The 19,329-nt window shown below is 32.5% G+C and overlaps 1 protein-coding gene across 1 annotated transcript; it reads right to left on the bottom strand.

The window, feature by feature from the left end:
- Positions 1-4,316: 4,316 nt before the first annotated feature.
- LOC134700112 (uncharacterized) lies at positions 4,317-18,507 on the bottom strand. The gene is made up of 7 exons (XM_063561485.1): positions 18,444-18,507; positions 18,015-18,140; positions 17,052-17,185; positions 14,449-14,536; positions 12,421-12,531; positions 5,510-5,634; positions 4,317-4,383 (listed from the first exon to the last, which is right to left on the bottom strand). Exons 1-7 carry the CDS (start codon positions 18,505-18,507, stop codon positions 4,369-4,371), a joined length of 663 nt encoding a protein of 220 aa, XP_063417555.1. The 3' UTR covers positions 4,317-4,368.
- Between the last annotated feature and the right edge of the window lie 822 nt (positions 18,508-19,329).

Below are 19,329 nucleotides of genomic sequence, written 5' to 3' on the forward strand. Positions count from 1 at the left end.
CATTCAAGGCTTGTTTAACAATGTGAACTTTGTTATGATCATATTAAACTGAATTTGCAATTAAATATAAGTTTCACTTTTGTTGCCTGCGATCACAAGATTCACATTACTTTTCGTCGTTTAACATAAAATTAATTTTTAAAAACAGTTCTCCTACATTGGTTGTTAAGTTTCAAAAAATTGTAGCATCCTTGTTTTGCAAATCTCGATAATCCATGTTGAAATTTTGCTGAAACGGTACACATAAAAAAATAAATGTGAACTTGTCGTTAATCGTTTAACGCACTACAATAGTGCCATAAACATATTAATCGATAAACTCGTGCTTGAACAATTTCCGCGAAAATATATGTTATCGTGTTTCACGTAGGTATCGTGTTGCACGTACGTGTATTTGACACTAGTTTTCTTTATTTTCTGATACTAAAAGCGTGTATTATTTGCAATATGCTTATTTATGAAAAATAAATTTGATTTAGAAAAGAATGCTGTTATACCGGATAAAACAAAGACCCTTTTTACTGTTATTGTGGAAATGTAATACGTGCTCCCTATACGTTCGTTCGTACCATTCGCCATTTTGTAAGAAATCTATAATAAGGGGACCTCAGGTAATCTGTAGTATATGACGATTTGTTGAAAGTAGGTGAAATCAGATAATCTGAAGTATATGAAGACTTGTTTGATAAACCCCTGATGTAATCTGTTGTGAATGAAAACTGGTTAAATAACGCCCTTGAATGAACTGTAGTGTATTTAGATTTGTTTTATAAAGGTGACCTCAGATTATCCATGTATGCAGACTGGTTCAAGAAAGGTGAACTCACATTATTTGTTGTGCATGTAGGCTACTTTAATAAACAAACCCATGATTTTATCTGTTGTGAATAAAAGCCAATTAAATCAAGTCCTCAATAAATATATAGTGTATTCATATTTGTTTTGAAAAGATGACCGCTGGTAATCTGTAGTATTTTGAGATTTGTTTGATATAGGTGACGTCAAGTAATCTGTTTATAAAGACTGAATTATTAAAGGTGACCTAAAATAATCTGTGTATGCAGACTGGTGAAACTAAAGTGATCTCTGGTTACCTACGGAAAACTGTAGCGTGTGTGCTTGTTGCTTTTATATTTTGCTTGGACTTATGGTTTTGTAAGTTCATTTGATATCTTTTGATTGTTTTTCTAGCATTGTTAACACCTTTTTATTCAATTTACCTTCAATTGTTTTTTTTATGGTAACGTTACTGTATTTCTTTTACTTTATATTACTGTTGTCAACATCGCAATGTTCCTTTTACTATCATGTATAATCGATAGAACGTCGCTACATTCCTTTAACATTGTCTTATTGTTGTCAACATCGCCATATGTATATCAAATGCTGTCTATTTGTTTCATTAAAAAATAGAATCACAAACATATCGAACTCGGAAGAAAATTCAAAACGGAAAATCCCTAATCCAATGTCAAAATCAGAAGCCCAAACTCATCAAACGAATGGATAATAATTATGGTACAGGCATTTTCTTATGAAGAAAAGGGTGGAATGGATGGACCTGGTTTTATGGCTAGCTTAACCTCCAACTACTATGACAGTCGCATCAAATTCTTTTTTTATTGAGTCTATATTGGACATTTGATATTCCCTAGTCATGCATTGTATTAAGGTAGGTTCTCCGGTTTACTGTTCAAGGGAATGTTCATTGAAGCCATAAAGGTCAAAATGTCATGCGTGTCAAACTGTAGTTGGGAGTTCCTGAGTGCTTATTTGTTTCTATTTCTTTTATAAGACACTCGTAGCATTTACATGCATACACTGTTTGCAGCTATATCCACAGGAACATCACCAATTATTTCGTTCATTGTTGATTCATATTTCACAGCATCTTTTTCTCTGTTTGCGGATTTTGGGTCTATCACAGTTTTTCAGTTCACCAAATTTTAGCCATCTTACATAGATTGAATATGATTTTTTTTTATTAACTTAATAAAAAAAGATGATACAAGATTGCCAATGGGACAACTTTCCATCAACGTCACACTTTTTAAGAGTAAACCCTTACAGCTCAAAGTTCGGTCTTCCGAGCAGTACACTAAACCAAACAGCAAGCTATAACAATGCAAAAAGGGTCTGAAAAATGACAAATATTACACTATATAAACTGGAAAACCAACGGTTTTGTTCATATAAAGATGAGAACGAGAAACACTTATAAACCACATCAACAAACGACAAACACTGTACATCAGATTCCTAACTTAGGACAGGCGCAAACAGATGTGCAGTGGGTTTACACGTGTTGATAGGTACGACATTCACCCTTTTATAAAACAATAGTGTTACATCACAAAATAGAAAGATACACTAAAAAATATCAACTGTAATGGCCTTACTCAATCAACATACATATTAATACAAGGGAGCATAGACTTATTGAATAAATTTAATGTATGGCATGTAAACACCTATTTAAAAAAAGATACCAAGTCTAGTTGTTTGAATTGTTTTTTGTGTGTATAAAGTTTTAACTTTTATTGCGTATGAGTTATTTGACTTTAAATTTCCTAAATTTCTATTTTCATTTTCCTTTAGTGTGTTACACCTATAAAAAAGCTTTATAAACCAAGGGTTTTGTTTTAGTTTACGTTTAGTGATTGCAATTGAACGCATTGCAACTGTAGTCATGGCTTAATTTCTCCTTTTCGAATGTTAGTGTCAGCATAGACTACGAATATATGCTATCGACGTGGCCACACTTCTTTGATTTTCTCATCGATTACGGGGATATAACTTTATAAAAACAGCTGAACGTTTTTATTACGTTCTATAATGAAACATTAAGCTTCTCGATGACCAAATAAGTGTGTGTCAAATTTCAATAACATTTTCCTAGGAAGTGTGTGGTTCGCTGGTTGACGTTTGGTCGCCGAGGTTATCATCCTTCTGTGTTGACTTGAATATTAATTATAAGGTTATTTTTATAAATGTCTCGTTAGCAAAATTATGAACTTTCCGAACTACTAAGGAGTTTTACAAACATAGATTACCTTAGCGGTATTTGGCATAACGCTTTGGAATGATGTGTACTTAATGCTACTCAACTTTGTACTTGTTTGGCGTATCAACTATTTTGCTCTAAACGTCCCTCATGAGTCTTATGTAGACGGAATGTGCGGCTAGCGAATTCAATTATAAGTCTAACGTCACTAATGAGTCTTATGTAGTCGGAACGTGTGTCTAGCGAATTCAATTATAAGTCTAACGTCACTAATGAGTCTTATGTAGACGGAACTTGCGTCTAGCGAATTCAATTACAAATCTGACGTCACTAATGAGTCTAATGTCGACGGAACGTGGGTCTAGTGAATTTAATTATGAGTCTGATATAACTATCTATTCTAAAAACAGTTGTTGGCATGACACGGGTTATGTTCTTCTTATATTTGTTATGATGGTATGATACTAAACCCCTATCAGGAAGGATTGTGCCTGATGTTCATATGATGAAATCATAATCTTTCAGTCAGTTTAATTGAAGTCTGGAGCTGGCATGTCAGTTAACTGCTAGTAGTCTGTTGTTATTTATGTATTATTGTCATTTTGTTTATTTTCTTTAGTTACATCTTTTGACATCAGGCTCGGACTTCTCTTGAACTGAATTTTAATGTGCGTATTGTTATGCGTTTACTTTTTTACATTGGTTAGAGGTATAGGGGGAGGGTTGAGATCTCACAAACATGTTTAACCCCGCCGCATTTTTTTCGCCTGTTCCAAGTCAGGAGCCTCTGGCCTTTGTTAGTCTTGTATTATTTTAACTTTAGTTTCTTGTGTACAATTTGGAAATTAGTATGGTGTTCATTATCACTGAACTAGTATATATTTGTTTAGGGGCCAGCTGAAGGACGCCTCCGGGTGCGGGAATTTCTCGCTACATTGAAGACCTGTTAGTGACCTTCTGCTGTTGGTTTTATTTGGTCGGGTTGTTGTCTCTCTTTGACACATTCCCCATTTCCATTCTCAATTTTATTTTGATTTTGTTTTCTTATTTTTGACAAAGTATCAAAGTAAATATTTCGTCAAAATGTCATGAATGTTTTGAAAATTATACGAGCAACATTAATTTAAGTCGAGGTGTTAGCCGAATTTGACATACTATTGAAACACACGTATCTGCAAGAATGGCATGACCATACCAACCAATTGTCATAGAAACTGATCACTCTCGTAATTGATTCTTTTTGTTTTGTTTATTTTGCATTGATCAGGTTGATATAACATTTCCATTTTTGTTTCAAAGAAAAGAAAAATCTGCTTGGACGATTTAATTACATCAAGTACTGCATGCAACGGCATATATCCTCTCTACCGACAAGGTCTCTGAAAAACACAATACTATAAATCAGCAGACACATAAAAATAACTACTATCTGAATTAAAAATTGAGATCACATAATATGTATTTGTACTAATTGGAAAACATATGTCAACAAGTGATTGTCTGCGCTATTGCTCACTAATGATACCCCCCCCGCCTGTCAATTCATAAAATAAATGATATTTTTTTATCAATATTTTACTAGTAGTCGATTCCCTACAGCCACGACCAAACAAAATAGTTATTTTGTAAATTGGTGCGCTATCCACAATTATTGAGATCGTTGGGCAAATACACCATTTTCGTTCACATATGTTAATAATGAACATCACTCGACCTTGACTTAACTACATGTTGTGAGGATTATTAAAAACAGAGTATCAATACAAAAGGAGATTAAGCATTTATTTCAAATAAAAAAAAAAATGTATAGTTACCAAAAAAATGCCTGTTTATTGGCATACAGTTACATGTTTGATTTTGAGTGTATGAGAGATATAGTATTTTTCACTAATTTTCTATATATTGAGAAATGTTGGTAAATGTTTATCAAGGGACTTCAATTTGCCGGAGTAATGGCTAGAAAATACCAAGGTAGATTGGAGGTACTATGTCTTAAAATACCGTAACTTCCAAAGCCCTCAGCTAGACTTGTCATAAGACGTGAAGAATACATGATTACAATGAAACAATTTAGAATGGACATGAGGAATGTGTCAAAGAAACAGCATCCCGACAAAAGAGCAGACAAAAACCGAAGTCTACCAATTGGTCTTAAATTACCATTCCAAAATGAATTAGAAATGCTTTTGCTTAAATTGAAATAACTATATCATGCTTACAAGTCGCATCTGCCAAAAATGACCGATATCGAGGTTAATCATTTTTCTCGTGCCAAACGTTTTTAAAAATTGCTTATAACCAGGGTAATGAAGCAAATACCCCTAACACAAATACGACTTCCAATATTTTATTTCTTACATGGGTATAAAATGCCAGACGATTGTAGCCTGTCTGTAAATTTTATTGAAGTCTTCATGATACATGATAATGAAGCAGTTATATGTCAATATTTTGAAGGAAGTAATATTATTTCCAATTAAAGGCTAAACGGAGGAGTATACGTACTTTATACTCGCATACGTAGAGGTGATAACGACCGAAATACCTATTCTTCCAAAGCCATCTGTTTCTATCTGTGTCGAACTTTATCATTACACCAAATAGTATATCAGGATCAGGATCGAACTCGCCTGAAATAATTAAAAACAAGCTATCTATACAAGTGTCATTAAACTCGATGCTTTCTCCTATAACTATTCATATGTCATTAAACCCGATGCCTCCCCGATTACTTTTCACATGTCATTAAACCCGATGAGTTCTCCGATAACTATTCAAGTATCATTAAACCCGATACTTTCTCCGATAACTATTCATATGTCATTGATCCGGATGCTTTCACCGATAACTATTCATTTGTCATTAAACCCGATGTTTTTTCCAATAACTATTCAAGTGTCATTGAACCCGATGTTTTCTACGATAACTATCTTCTGAATTTAAAAAAAAGTAATTGCATTCATTGTTTATATGGAAATACCATCACGTCATTGATTAAATTCCGAATGTTTATGACGTATTTAACCAATCAATACGCTTTTGTGTCCTCTTTTTAAATATAATGTCATTGAAAAGTTCCCATCTAATCTCTTTTTAAAAAAATATCATCTAATTTGTCTTTGTTATACATGTTATATGTTTATCTTTCTATTCAAGTGAGCTCACGGTTATATAACGAGACAATGTATTTGTAAGCAAAACATCGATAAATTGAATTATATGGACATCAGTGAAAACTCTGCAGATGCTTGGACCTGTTATAAGTTAGAAATCTGCTGTTCAGTAGTTGTCGTTTGTTGATGTCGTTCAATAGTGTTTCTTGTTTGTTGTCTTATATGTTAGGATATACCGATTGATTTCCCATTCGAATGGTTTTACACTTGTTATTTGTGTGGCCCTTTATGGTGAGGTTTGCATGAAACCTGTATTTTTTTCTTAGTGATATTATATTAATAGATATATCATTTTGTTTAGGGATGACTACCCAATCATTTAATGAAAAAAATCGAACATCGCCCGTCTCGTTTTTTCAGGTGAAAAGCTCAAAATTCCGATTTTTTACGATTTTTAGGGAAAAATGTATTTGAATTCTTTTGAAATAATAATGTTTGCGAGTGACTATAGAAAATATTAAAATAAATCAAAAAACATGTATAAGTTATTGTGGTCCTTTCATTAATAAATGTTAATTAGAAATATCATATAAAAAATCCTAATAACAATATTTTTTTTTATTTTTGGGTTAAAAAAAAAACCGTTGCCATTGCAACACAAGGCCAAAAATATCCCTTTCCGGGCCCACCGTTATTGTAAAAAACAGTGAACTAAAGGAATTTCCTATCTGCATTACAATGAGCTAATAAAATTTGTATGTCCCTTAACTCGCTTTTACGGAAATGTACGTTATATGTGTTTATCTGCCATTTCTGTAAAACAGTGATCTGCAAAGAACAAAGTCATCTTTAATAGCATCTTTTTATAAACAATCATTTGGAATTGAACATAATCAATGAGAAAAAACAGTGATTAATTTAGGGAGGACATCCAAAGATCAATGTAGGATAAAAAAACTTAATTCAAATAGTTTTGGGGTGGGGGTTGGGGGAGGTAAAAGTTGCTGCAAGTTTTGTTAATTTGACATCGATTTTACATATAGCCATATCGGTTTCCCAAATTAAGTTATGAGGGGGGTGTGGGTCAGTGAACAAACTATGTGAATTTAGTTGTTTCTCAGTTTTATCCTACATTAAACTTTTGATGTCGTCTCTTACCTTTAATGCCCACAACGATCAGTCGGAAGGGTCGGTGTTTAACTTTGGTCATACTTGTGTATTAATATATGTACAAGACTCTGGTTTTGAAGCAAACACTTATATTCTTTCAGTGGTTCAAACTGTAGTATTTTAAATCTTAGAAAAGCATTTAAATTGTCATTAAAAGTAATGAACATTACTTCATTGCCCCATGTTTGGTAATTTGTTTGTGTGCAGTAATAGGATGAAAAGACATCAGTTTTGATTATAGTTAAGTTATTTACAGTAGCCGTGTTTATTCCATTCATTTAAATCTAGTCATCAACAATTGTTATTCAAATATGATCAAACATTTATGACTAAGCAGCGGAAAGCCTTGCGGGAGAAATATAAGATCACTGGTATATTTTTTCCAATTGTTACACATGATGTTCAGATTTGGGTCTTTGACCAAACACACAAACTACATGCTTAAAAAAGTAAACCATTATAGGTTAGAGAACGGCCTTCAACATGGAGCCTTGGCTCACACCGAACAACAAGCTATAAAGGGCCTCAAAATTACTAGTGTAAAACCATTCAAACGGAAAAACCAACGGTCTAATCTATATAAACAAAACGAGAAACGAGAAACACGTATATATTACATAAACAAACGACAACTTCTGTACATCAGATTCCTGACTTAGGACAGGTGCAAACATTTGCAGCGGGATTAAACGTTTTAATGGATCCAAACCTTCTCTCCTTTTCTTAAACAATAGCATAACATCACAACATAGAAAAACACACGATAAAATATCAATTGGCAGACTTAACTCAATAAAAAAAAAAGCTTGGAATAAATGAATAATGTGTCAATTGGACACTGATGATGCCCCCTCTTACATAAACATGAAACATTATTAATTGTACGTATACATTTTATAACATTTGGTAAAAAGCAAACTAAAGTTAGAGAACAGAAACGCAAAATTCAGAAAACGACCTAATAAAAATACTCTGAGTGTCGTCACTACTTTATTATGAATTCTTATATAAGGAGAAAGACTAAACACTAATAATTTCCCGGATTGTATAGTGAGTCCGTATGTAGAGACCCATATTACCATCCTTGTTTTAGATACAATGATTCAAAGTTGACTGATATGCATAGACGTTCGTTTGATTAGAGGTTTTGACATGTCCAGTGGCACATACTTCAGGCATGTTCAGGACGACACAATACAAAAGTTGTGTCTTCATGCATCCATTCAAATTAATATTAAAACACTCTGTCAGATGTAAAAGTGATTGATAGAAATAAAATAAATTTTGAATGATGTAAACGTGTGGATTATGTGCGCATTTGCGGAAAAGACCAAGTTCAACATTCTGTCATTCGTAAAAATTATGCAATAAAAAATATTTGAGAATATATATATATATGCATCCTCTATAAGTAAAACACATGGCGCAATATGTAAATTTTTTAACTAAATTGAGTAAAAGTGTCACAAAAATGTGCCGTTTTCATTCAATCCTGCGTGTCTATAATTTGTATGTATACTGTATAAAAAATTGGAAACGGCGTGCATCAGACTTACAAATTTGATAAATAGACAGCTTAACAGTCAGTTCAAAGTTATCGGGGTTCTTGAAGCAAAATAAACAACACTTCTATATTGTGAAAGGACAAGACGGGGACAAGTCATAAAAACAACACAAGAAATAAGACCGGTTTCTATTGAAATCAGCTTCCCGAACATTAGTTTGTTAGGTTTTATGACAGGAGACAAAAGACAGAGGACGGGAGAACGGTCACATGATCCCCTGTCCGACCATTAATAAATCTAGAACTGTTAAAACGACGACATCAAAATTCAAATCAATGCTGTTGTTTTGTGGCAAAAAGCATTGTGCATAAGTTTTATATTAGTTGGTTGAGGAAGATTAAAGATAGAGAATGGAAACTAATTTTGCAAAAACGGACGTACACTATGATACGTACAGATGGGTGCGGTCCTAACCTTGACAAAAGTTAACTTAGAGTTAACTTGTTGACTGCTTTCTAAGTTAACTTGATAATTTTTAAGCAGGCAAGCAAGTTAACTTCGTCGTTGGTGGACCAGACCTACGGTCTGCTTTTTTTAGGACTGCTGCAGACCTATCGACAAGTCTGCTCCAGACCAGACCTGTGGACAAGTCTGCTTTTGACCAGACCTGTGGACAAGTCTGCTTTTGACCAGTCCTGATGACAGGTCTGCCCCAGACCAGACCTGTGGACAAGTCTGTTTTTGACCAGTCCTGAGGACAGGTCTGCCTCAGACCAGACCTGTGGACAGGTCTACTCCTGACCAGACCTGAGGACATGTCTGCTTTTGACCAGACCTGTGGACAAATCTGCTATTGACCAGACCTGAAGACAGGTCTGCTTATGACAGATTATCGTTATAAGAGTTTTCACATCAGACTTGAGCTTTCATTTAAATATGTAAACAACATTCGCATTGTTTTTCCACAGATATCATTTATTATTTACTCGCTAGACTCTACTAGATATTATACAAATGCTTTCTTTTATTTGATATACATGTATTCTTATATAAATAAAAAATGGTTATACGATCACACAGAGTTTTTTTTTATTAGAAGGCGGATAGAAAGGTTATCCAACGCATCGAAACAATGTTCTTATATCACGGGATATCGGCAACATTGTCTACGTTACTTCGTTCCCCGTTGTTTACCTGTCCCTTCCTAAATTTTACTTTATGCATAAATTTATACGTGCATGGATATTTAATTGACATTCAACTTGTTTGCATTGGATTTACTATTCTATTTCCCGCAGAATATTCTAACAAAACGTGTACAGTGTCCGTAAGCATACGGTGTGGTAAAACTATCAACAATCTCGTCAAATTCGTCAGATTTATTTAGAGATTTGTCATTGCCGATATTTATATGGGACGTCCTAAAATTATACTCAATGCGCACTTTAATGAAATAGTTGCCACTTGACGTTTAACTATAAACAAAATCAATCAACCGACATAATAGATTCCAAGAAGAGAACCTCGTATAATTTTTTTTTATTAAATCATTGAAAATAGTACAAATGAATTCAGACATGTCAGTGTTGGTACTTTGATGATGTGGCATACTAGTTTTGTTTTACATGTACACCATCATGATCTCCTATATATGATGTGACTGTTATAATGAATAAAGAGATGAAATTCTGACATTCTCAATTTATTCAGAATATTTTTTGCATTAATAGTTTTCCAATATTATTGATTACGTGTACATTTACGGTCCTACTAAAATGTGAACAGCAGCGACAGGAGAAGACATTAAGGCGCTCGGTACAATGGTAAGCGGGTATATAGATTTGCAAATAAAAGTGCACATATGATCAGTTTTGGTCAAATAGTTTTGTTGTACAAATCAGCTGGAGGTATCAAAACTACTGAAATTTTGTTACGTATCAATATTTTGAATAAAATGAGGACATGCTGGTATCCTAAATTTATGCGAACCAAAATTTGTTGTTATTATATTGCAATATTGCTGTCCATTGTCATGATTGTATTATACATTAAATCCTGACATAAAAATAATGACTGATTTACTGTCCGGGTATAAAGATTTTTAAATTAAAGTGCACATATGGTCAGTTTTGGTGGATGCGGTCAAATAATTTTGTTGTACAAGTCAGCAGGAGGTATCAAAACTACTGAAATTTTGTTACGTATCAATATTTTAATTAAAATGAGGACATACTGGAGTTCTAAATTTATGTGAACAATAAATTGTTGTTATTATATTGCAATATTGCTGTCCATTGTCATGATTGTATTATACATTGAATCCTGACATTAAAAATAAGGCTGATTTACTATGCTGGTATATATATATTTACAATTTAAAGTTCACATAGCAACGTACAAAAAGACAAGGATATAACTCAATGCCCCCTTTGCTACGGCGGGGGCATAAAAATGTACATTTATGAAATAAAATAAAAATCCGCGAAACTTCGTGAATTGTTTTTGCACAAAGACGTTATGGCTAAACGTGACGTCATATAAATGAAAACTAACAAACTGAAGGCCGTTATGTTACTTGTACGATTGAAATTTTGATTAAATTACTTCAAAACGACAATTATGAGGTAGGTGTTGTTTTATTTTCGATAATATTGTAGTTATCAAACATTGCTTAATGAAAGCAATTTAAAATTGCGGGTCCCTCCTTTTTCCAATTATTTGAATTCGAGTTATCTCCCTGTGTACGCAAACTTTACCTTAAAGCTTACTGTTTGGTGCCGCGTTGAAACCGTACTAAGACCTATATCGATTTACTTTTATAAACTGTATAAATTGACTTGGATGGAGAGGCATCTCAAAGTCACTCATACCACAATTTCTTATATAAATCCATGATATCATTTTATTAAAGAATGTGGTTTAAAATATATAAACATCAGAACAAAGTACCAACATGGTGTGTAAGTACAACATTGAAGTGTACTATTTTAATATGAGGGATCTCACTATAAATTTGGTATCGTAGATGAGAAATTGCAAGATCTTAGTCAATAGCAATGTCGGGAAAAAATTTAAACGCCTACATTTTCGTCATTCAAGTAGATTGTGTGCTCAGATGAAGCATCGTTGATATTTCCCTTTATTTAACAGTACTTGAAATGAGATAAACAATTATTTAAACACTAACTTAAGGTATTTGAACTTATAGCATAGCTCGCTTAATTATTTCTTATGATGTCATTTGGGGTTTTCAAAGTTACTTAACTTAAAGTAGTATATGACGTTGCTCTATTCCAATTTGCAAGAGAACTATTTATGAATATATGAGTATTTTAACATTATTACTAGTATCGGTATTGAACATAGTTATTACTTGTAGGTTAACTCGATTTCCAAAACTGGTAGCAATATAGGGGACGACATCAAAAAATCAGTGAAGGATACAAAAATCCATTCACATAGTTTTTTTGGGGGGCCAAAGTTGCTGCAAGTTTTGTTTTATTGACATCGATTTTATATATATCCTAATTGGTCAATCAATTGTTCCTAAATTATGTTAAGAGGGGGTAGGGGGACGTATGGTGTACAAATATAATGTTGCTTACTTATCATAAAAAGTCAAACATACCTAATCCAAATGGAAGAGAATTAAATGAAAATGGACTGTTTTCTATGTGAAATGTATAGTTCCCAGTCTTGTCCCAATCATTTGCACCAGTCCATATATAAGTATCATTGGCTGAAAGTAGAATTACATATAAATAAGCTCTATTGAAAACCAGTAGATTAGGAACCAACAAAAACGTATCAACATAAATACCAACAATGATCAAAATATTAATTCCGCTCCTCTTTTCCATAAAAACCAGCATTTTAAAAGAATATTATAGATTGATAGAATATTATTGAGGAAAAAAAGTAGGAAAACAAGGAAGGGTCCGGTTGCTTGTTTTCGAGATATAAGCCGTAAACCATTAGCAGGAGTTGAATCTCTTTGCACTTTTCGTGCATATAACTATCTGTTCATGACACTAACTGTAGTTATAATGATTCCAAAAACAACATTAGATACAGACTAACGAAACAGGCTCTTTACAGCCTCTAGCAGCTAAAATAAACCTGTGATCAGTAATCTCACAAAAATGAACGCAGAGGGATATTTAAAACGAAACGTTCCTTATCAAATGTCAAATCAAATGTTCAAACATATCAAACGAATGAATAACAACTATAATATTGTTACTGGGTACAGACATGTTCTTATATAGAAATCAAATTGCATCATATTGACAACGTTGTGTGAACAAAACATACAGTTATAATAGGTAAAAAAAGGTTAATATCATACTTGTATTATATATCCTAATAATAATTAAGGCAAAGTTTGGTGTAATTTGGCTGGGTAATTAATTAAAAGCAGGTCATACCATTGTAGTCTTACAATAGCAGCTGCACCCCCCGTTACTGTTTGCAAAAGTATGAAATATTCTAAATAATAAGGATGTTCTGTCCTAGGCAGGTTACCCTGACCGTATTGGTCACAACTTTTTGGAACTTTTGGTCCTTGAAGGGTTCAGCTTTGTACTTGTTTTGGCTTTCAAACTTTTCATCTGAGCGCCGCTGGTAAGTCATACATGGGCGTGGTGGGCGTCTGGCATATTAGATTTTTACTATTTTTTTCCGGTCCTATATTTGCTCCCATTGTTTTGTATTGTTGTCCTGTCATGTAACATTGTTATCATAATGTTATGTTTAACATTGCCATTAAAGCGGGCGGTGTGGTATGCCACAAAAGCAGCTTCAACCCATCACTTTTTTTATTACAATTCCCTGTTCCAAGTCAGAAAAATTACCACTGTTATATTATAGTTCGTTTCTCTGTGTGTTTTATGTTAATGTTAGGTTTCTGCTCTGTCGTAGTCTCTTATATTTGATACCTCTTCCTCGGTTTTTATTTGTGGTCCGGTTTTTTGTTCTCTATCAATTAATGAATTTCGAACAGCGGTATACTAATGTTGCCTTTATTTGTCATTTTTCAAATAAGTTTTCAAGTTGTGACCATTAGAAACTAGTTTTAAAAGTGTTTTTAGCCTTCTTTAGTTTTCAAGTTCTGGCTAGTATTTTCAATCTTCTTTAGTTTTTTAAGTTCTGACCGTTTGAAACTAGAAATTACTGGTTTTATTTATAACTTTATTACTTTTTAAAATTGTGATCAGTTTTTTAACCTTCTTTACTGTTCAAGTTGTGACCATTTGAAACTAGTTATAATAGTTTTTTTAACCTCCTTTAATTTTCAAAAAGTGATCATTTTAAATAAGTTCTCACAGTTTTTTAACCGTCTTTAGTGTTTTTAAAGTTGTGACCGTTTCTATCCTTCGTTCGAACGTCTTTTGGAAAAGATTACTGTATCTTTTTATAATCTTAAAAACTGATTATAGTCCGTATTACGTATATGTGACAAGGAATATAATCAGTTTTAATCTTCTTAAGTTTTTAAGTTTTGACCGTTTGAAACTAGAAATGACTGGGTTTTTTTTATAACTTCATTACTTTTAATATTCCTTTTTACATATACGTAATACAATATAACGGATTAAACTTCATTGATACTGATTAACTTAAAGTAAAAACAATTGCTTTTACATTCTCAACTTACGCAAATTAAATAAATCTCTAACAGCATTTGCTTCTTGTGCAGTGTTTGGTCTCCACGAGTAACCGTTTGGTGGTTTTGCACAGTGAACCTGAAATTTAGTAAGATGACATTAATTTTACTTTTTACATGTTGGTTTTTTTTTGGATTTCGTGGGTTCAGGTGCACCACGAAATATAATCTTCAACGAATGACAAATTTTCGATCCAGCAAAATTTCGAAACTATTTGTCAAGGTAAATACATTCCGTAGTCCAATAAAACCGACTATTGATTCCGGATTTTACATTTGTTTTCGACATATTTTCACTGTGGTAGATGATCAGGCAATAACGAGAAACCAAAAAGAAGTAAAATTAAAAACCAATTGTTCAGAGAACAATTGAAGGTCTTTCCATCAAAACAATGTATTTTGATATGAAAAGTTGTGAAACTAAGTTTAAAATGTCCTTTCAATCGTCAAATGATAGCTCCCAGTAAGCTGATTCCAAAAATATATTGTTTCCATACATTTTTTTTAAATAAGGGAGATAATTTGTTACTTCCGGTTTGAAAAATGTTACTTCCGATTATATTTGAATATTTACTTGACACTAATTCCAAAAATGTCTGGTTCTATATACTTTTATATTAATAAAGTACAAAAAAATAGCTACTTCCGGTTTGCAAAAGGTCACTTCCGGTTGTTTTTTTCAAGGTTAAATGGTTTGATACCTTTTTCTAAGAGTTGTATATCTTTATCATGTATACATATAGAATAAAAGCAAAGGTCAAAATCTAGAACGTCAAATTAAGCTATGACCTTGAGATCAATTTCAAGGTCATAAACCAAGGACCTCAAATCAAAAGACCATAGGTCTTAATTATATTTAGTTAATGAGTTATATCACCAAACGCGTATTTTTAAATACAAGAGGGGAGAAAACTCCCTTTTTCATTCAACGTACGCTTGCAATCAAAATTTACATCTTATGACATGTCGCAACTAACAATTTAGTAAAAATAATTTGTTGATATCTTATACAGTCTTTGGATATAAGTGAAAATAAGCCAAATTCAAATATTAGAATATGACCTTGACCTTTGACCTTGACCTAATTTTCATTTTTTGGGACCAAGGACCTCAAATCAAAAGATCCTAGGTCTCTTTCACTTATGATTTATAAGATAGAAATTCATATCACTTATATCAGATGCATAAGGGGAAATAACTCTCATATGGAGCGGTCATATCGCTTCGGTCAAAATAGGACAAATCATGCCAAGGATATAACAAGCAATTTTGTAAAATAAATTTGTCATAATCTTTTACGGTTGCGAAGGAGATGCGCTAACAAGGAAAACAGTGTTTGGGGAGATAACTCCTACAAAGAAAAGTATTCGTTTACGCAGGGTAAATTTCAAAAGCGCATAAACTGTTTGATATCATATACCAAATATCTAAGCGACATATTGCGAAACAAATGTTTTTCGCAAGAACAAAATTAGGCGGAAGAAAAAAAAAAAAAAAAAAAAATAATCAGAAGAAAAACAATAGGTCTTTCCACAGAAAAGTGGAAAGACCTAATAAGATATAAAAGTGGTGCAATTTTGGGGCGACAAATTACTGTTTTCCTCAAAATTGTACAGATTGAAATCTTGAATTTACAGATTTTCTTTTGTTTTGTTTGACCGAGAACCAGTATCGATCCAAAATATCATCCAGTTATTTTGTTCTACTATTACTAGTAGGATTTTTTGTCAAAATATCATGGTTAATTCAGATAAAATTTTGTCCAATTGATTAAAGTTAATTTCGACTCCGTTTAACATCACAATAAACGTCACGTGGTTTTCAAATTTAAAAGAAGTAGTTATTAAAAGTACCCGGACTTAAAATAACATACTGTCTAAATGAAATAAAATGCCAATGAAATAATTATATACAATGCAGAAAAAAACTTATACCATTGGGTTTGAAAGTCGTTATTCTTTGTTATAAAATCTTTTATTACACTAATAATGTAATGATAGCATAGGGAATTACTTAAGGATGTTCGCTTGTCATTTTTTTTTAATTTTTTATCAGATATTCGGAATCCTCTGGTTTTATCCATTTGAATTTGAAAATTCCCATTGATCCCTATTTTTCTTTTAGAAATATGTTGCATGTATAATTATAACCATTTGTCAAAGGCTTATAAAATCTTATTTATATTTTAATAGTTTTGAGAACTAACTTGCCAATGATAAAGCTATAAAAAAAGTCAAGAGAGAACATTTTCCTTCTAAATTTCCAATAGCTTATATTTCGAAAACAAGCACATTGACCTCGACATTTCTTTTTTTTCCTTTTTTGATTCCTTAATCAATCCCCTGTCCATATATACTAGTTTTATGAAAAGCTATTTATTTTGAAACTGAGAATGGAACTTTCTTAAGTCAGGAATAAAGAATTCTGAAATGTCACTTGATCAATACATTAAACCTATATCGTTATTTCAATCTTTTATTAATACTATAGTTTCCTTATAGATTAAATTATGTAATGTATACGGTTTGTTATTCTTGTCGGTTTTCGAAGAAGCAGGCATATTCTTGCAAAAAGTGATTAATTGCAATACTCACAGCAGCTTCCACCCATCCTTGATTATGTGTACCTTGATTAAAAACTTTATAGCAATGATCACTACTGGCTTGGTTTGGTAACAGCCTGTAACCCTCTAGGCAAGCCGTTTCTTGAATACACGGCGGTTTTGACACTAGAAAAAACATACGAGTTAAATTTAATCCACAATCGCAATTAAAACACAAAAAGAAACCACAATTGCATAATAACAATAGCGTAGTGAATAAATCAGCGTGATGAAATACAGAACGTCATCAAGAACGAAAACAGTCATAAAAGAAATAAAAGGTACCAATCGTCGCAGCAGATGTGCATTTCGATAGTCAATGTCTCGTCAGAGATGCTGAATGCCAATTAAAGTCACAGTAGTATAACGCTATAAATGAAAAGCCAAACCTTTTTTTCAAAAATTGAACCAAAATAAACACTACAAAGTTGGACAAAGAATCAAAGCTTTGTATGCAGAAAATATATTCCTGCAATTTGAATAAAACAAACATCATATGAGAATATATAAATGCAGAAAATATACGTACTTAAGAAGATTTGGAATGCTTGTCAATAAAACAACTCTCCACCACAGACAAATTTGGTGTGCATTAGACCGTTGGTTTTCCCGTTTGAATGGTTTTACACTAGTAATTTTGAGGCCCTTTATAGCTTGTTGTTCGGTGTGAGCCAAGGCTCCGTGTTGAAGGCCGTACTTTAACCTATAATGGTTTAATTTTTAAATTGTTATTTGGATGGAGAGTTGTCTCATTGGCACTCACACCACATCTTCCTATATCTATGTAATGCATAGACATTTTTATTTTACACACCACTTTATTTGTTTTGGAACAGAATACCGTCATTTTGATGTTTTGTTTAATTTCCCATATTGCAATCGGGGCAAATAGTGAAATAATCATTCGATTTTATCATCAGTGACAAACTTTTGCCTGAATAATGTGTACACTTACATTTGCAACAAGGTCTGTTATTGCAGCATTTTCCGTTATACATCCAACCAGACCCGAATGTAACATTACATTGAACACCTTTTAATCCACAGGTACCATTGGAGGCATGGCATTTTCCAGAAAGAACTGAATAGAACAGTACTCAGATACAATATAAAATGATTTACTTCGACATATACATTAACACTACACAATAGGAATACATATGTAAAATCAGTGTGTATTTCTTAAATTGATGTGCTTAACCATGTTGAATATAGGACGCAGAGAAGAAGCTTGGTAATTTAAAGTAAACACTTTTATATTGTTGGTGCGATATAATTTCTCATGAATACAATTTTCCAAATTTGCTCGAGATGAAATATCGTTCCTTTTATAGTATTAACATTTAATCTTCAATAAAGCGTTTTAAACATACAGGATACTTACTGCCGCCTTTTGACACACCAATTGTGAAAAAAATGAAAACAATCAAACAACACCACTTCATCATTATTTCTGAAATGAAAACTCGTTTATATCAATTTATATTCCAGGCTATTTAGATATAAACTAATCATCCAATTAGGATTGCAATTTCATATCGGCGCCATTTCTAAGGGTGTAGAACTTTTTTCAGGTTTATAACTCCTTAAATCAGTGATGCGTTTGTAAAGTCATGTTTTATCAATATATGTTATCTAAGCTATTACATGAATCAGATTTGATCTATGTCACCTTGAAGCTTAGAATATAATAATGAAACGGTTGACACAAACGTTCTAATAACTGAGTTATTTTCCTTACTAAGGTTTAATTCCTCGAGTGATGTAAGATTTTTGTCCTTCAATTAAATTTTACTTCCACATTTTCTTTTTTTGTGAGTGTCAGCAAACAAGATGGCGGTTGTAAATTTTACGAAGGGATGATTTCAACCTTACCATTTGGAACACTAAAGCTCTCAGGAAACAAGATAAGCCAAATTTCATCTGATTGAACACTCTGTTATAACCTTTTCAATTGTATTGAATAATTTTAAACAACTAGACTATCGTTTGTACGAAAATAAGTAAAAACTTACCAATTATTATGTGTAATAGAAGAGCTGTAGATAGAAGGATGATTTTTAAAATACAGTAGCTACTTAAATACTAAGTTAAATAAAAGTACAAAGTGAATGATCTGCAAGGTGATTATCATCAATTAGTGACACATGTTGTTTTTCTGTCTTGATATTAACTGAAAAAGCAATATTGTGAAACATGTTACTTTCTTTAATTGTAGATAAAATTCTTTTCAATTCTTGATGGATGTTGTAATTTTATCAGCAAATAGT

This window comes from Mytilus trossulus, unplaced genomic scaffold, assembly GCF_036588685.1.
Source record: "Mytilus trossulus isolate FHL-02 unplaced genomic scaffold, PNRI_Mtr1.1.1.hap1 h1tg000122l__unscaffolded, whole genome shotgun sequence".
In the NCBI taxonomy this organism is placed as follows: domain Eukaryota; kingdom Metazoa; phylum Mollusca; class Bivalvia; order Mytilida; family Mytilidae; genus Mytilus; species Mytilus trossulus.

What these genes read in the sequence shown, in the direction of transcription:
- LOC134700112 (XM_063561485.1), bottom strand. Translation starts at nt 18,507, where the DNA reads ATGATGAAGTGGTGTTGTTTGATTGTTTTCATTTTTTTCACAATTGGT. An exon ending in TGGTGTGTCAAAAGGCGGCA is followed by an intron (nt 18,141 to 18,443) that starts GTAAGTATCCTG and finishes TGTTCTATTCAG; the next exon opens with TTCTTTCTGGAAAATGCCAT. An exon ending in TAGAGATTTATTTAATTTGC is followed by an intron (nt 12,532 to 14,448) that starts GTAAGTTGAGAA and finishes TTCTACTTTCAG; the next exon opens with CCAATGATACTTATATATGG.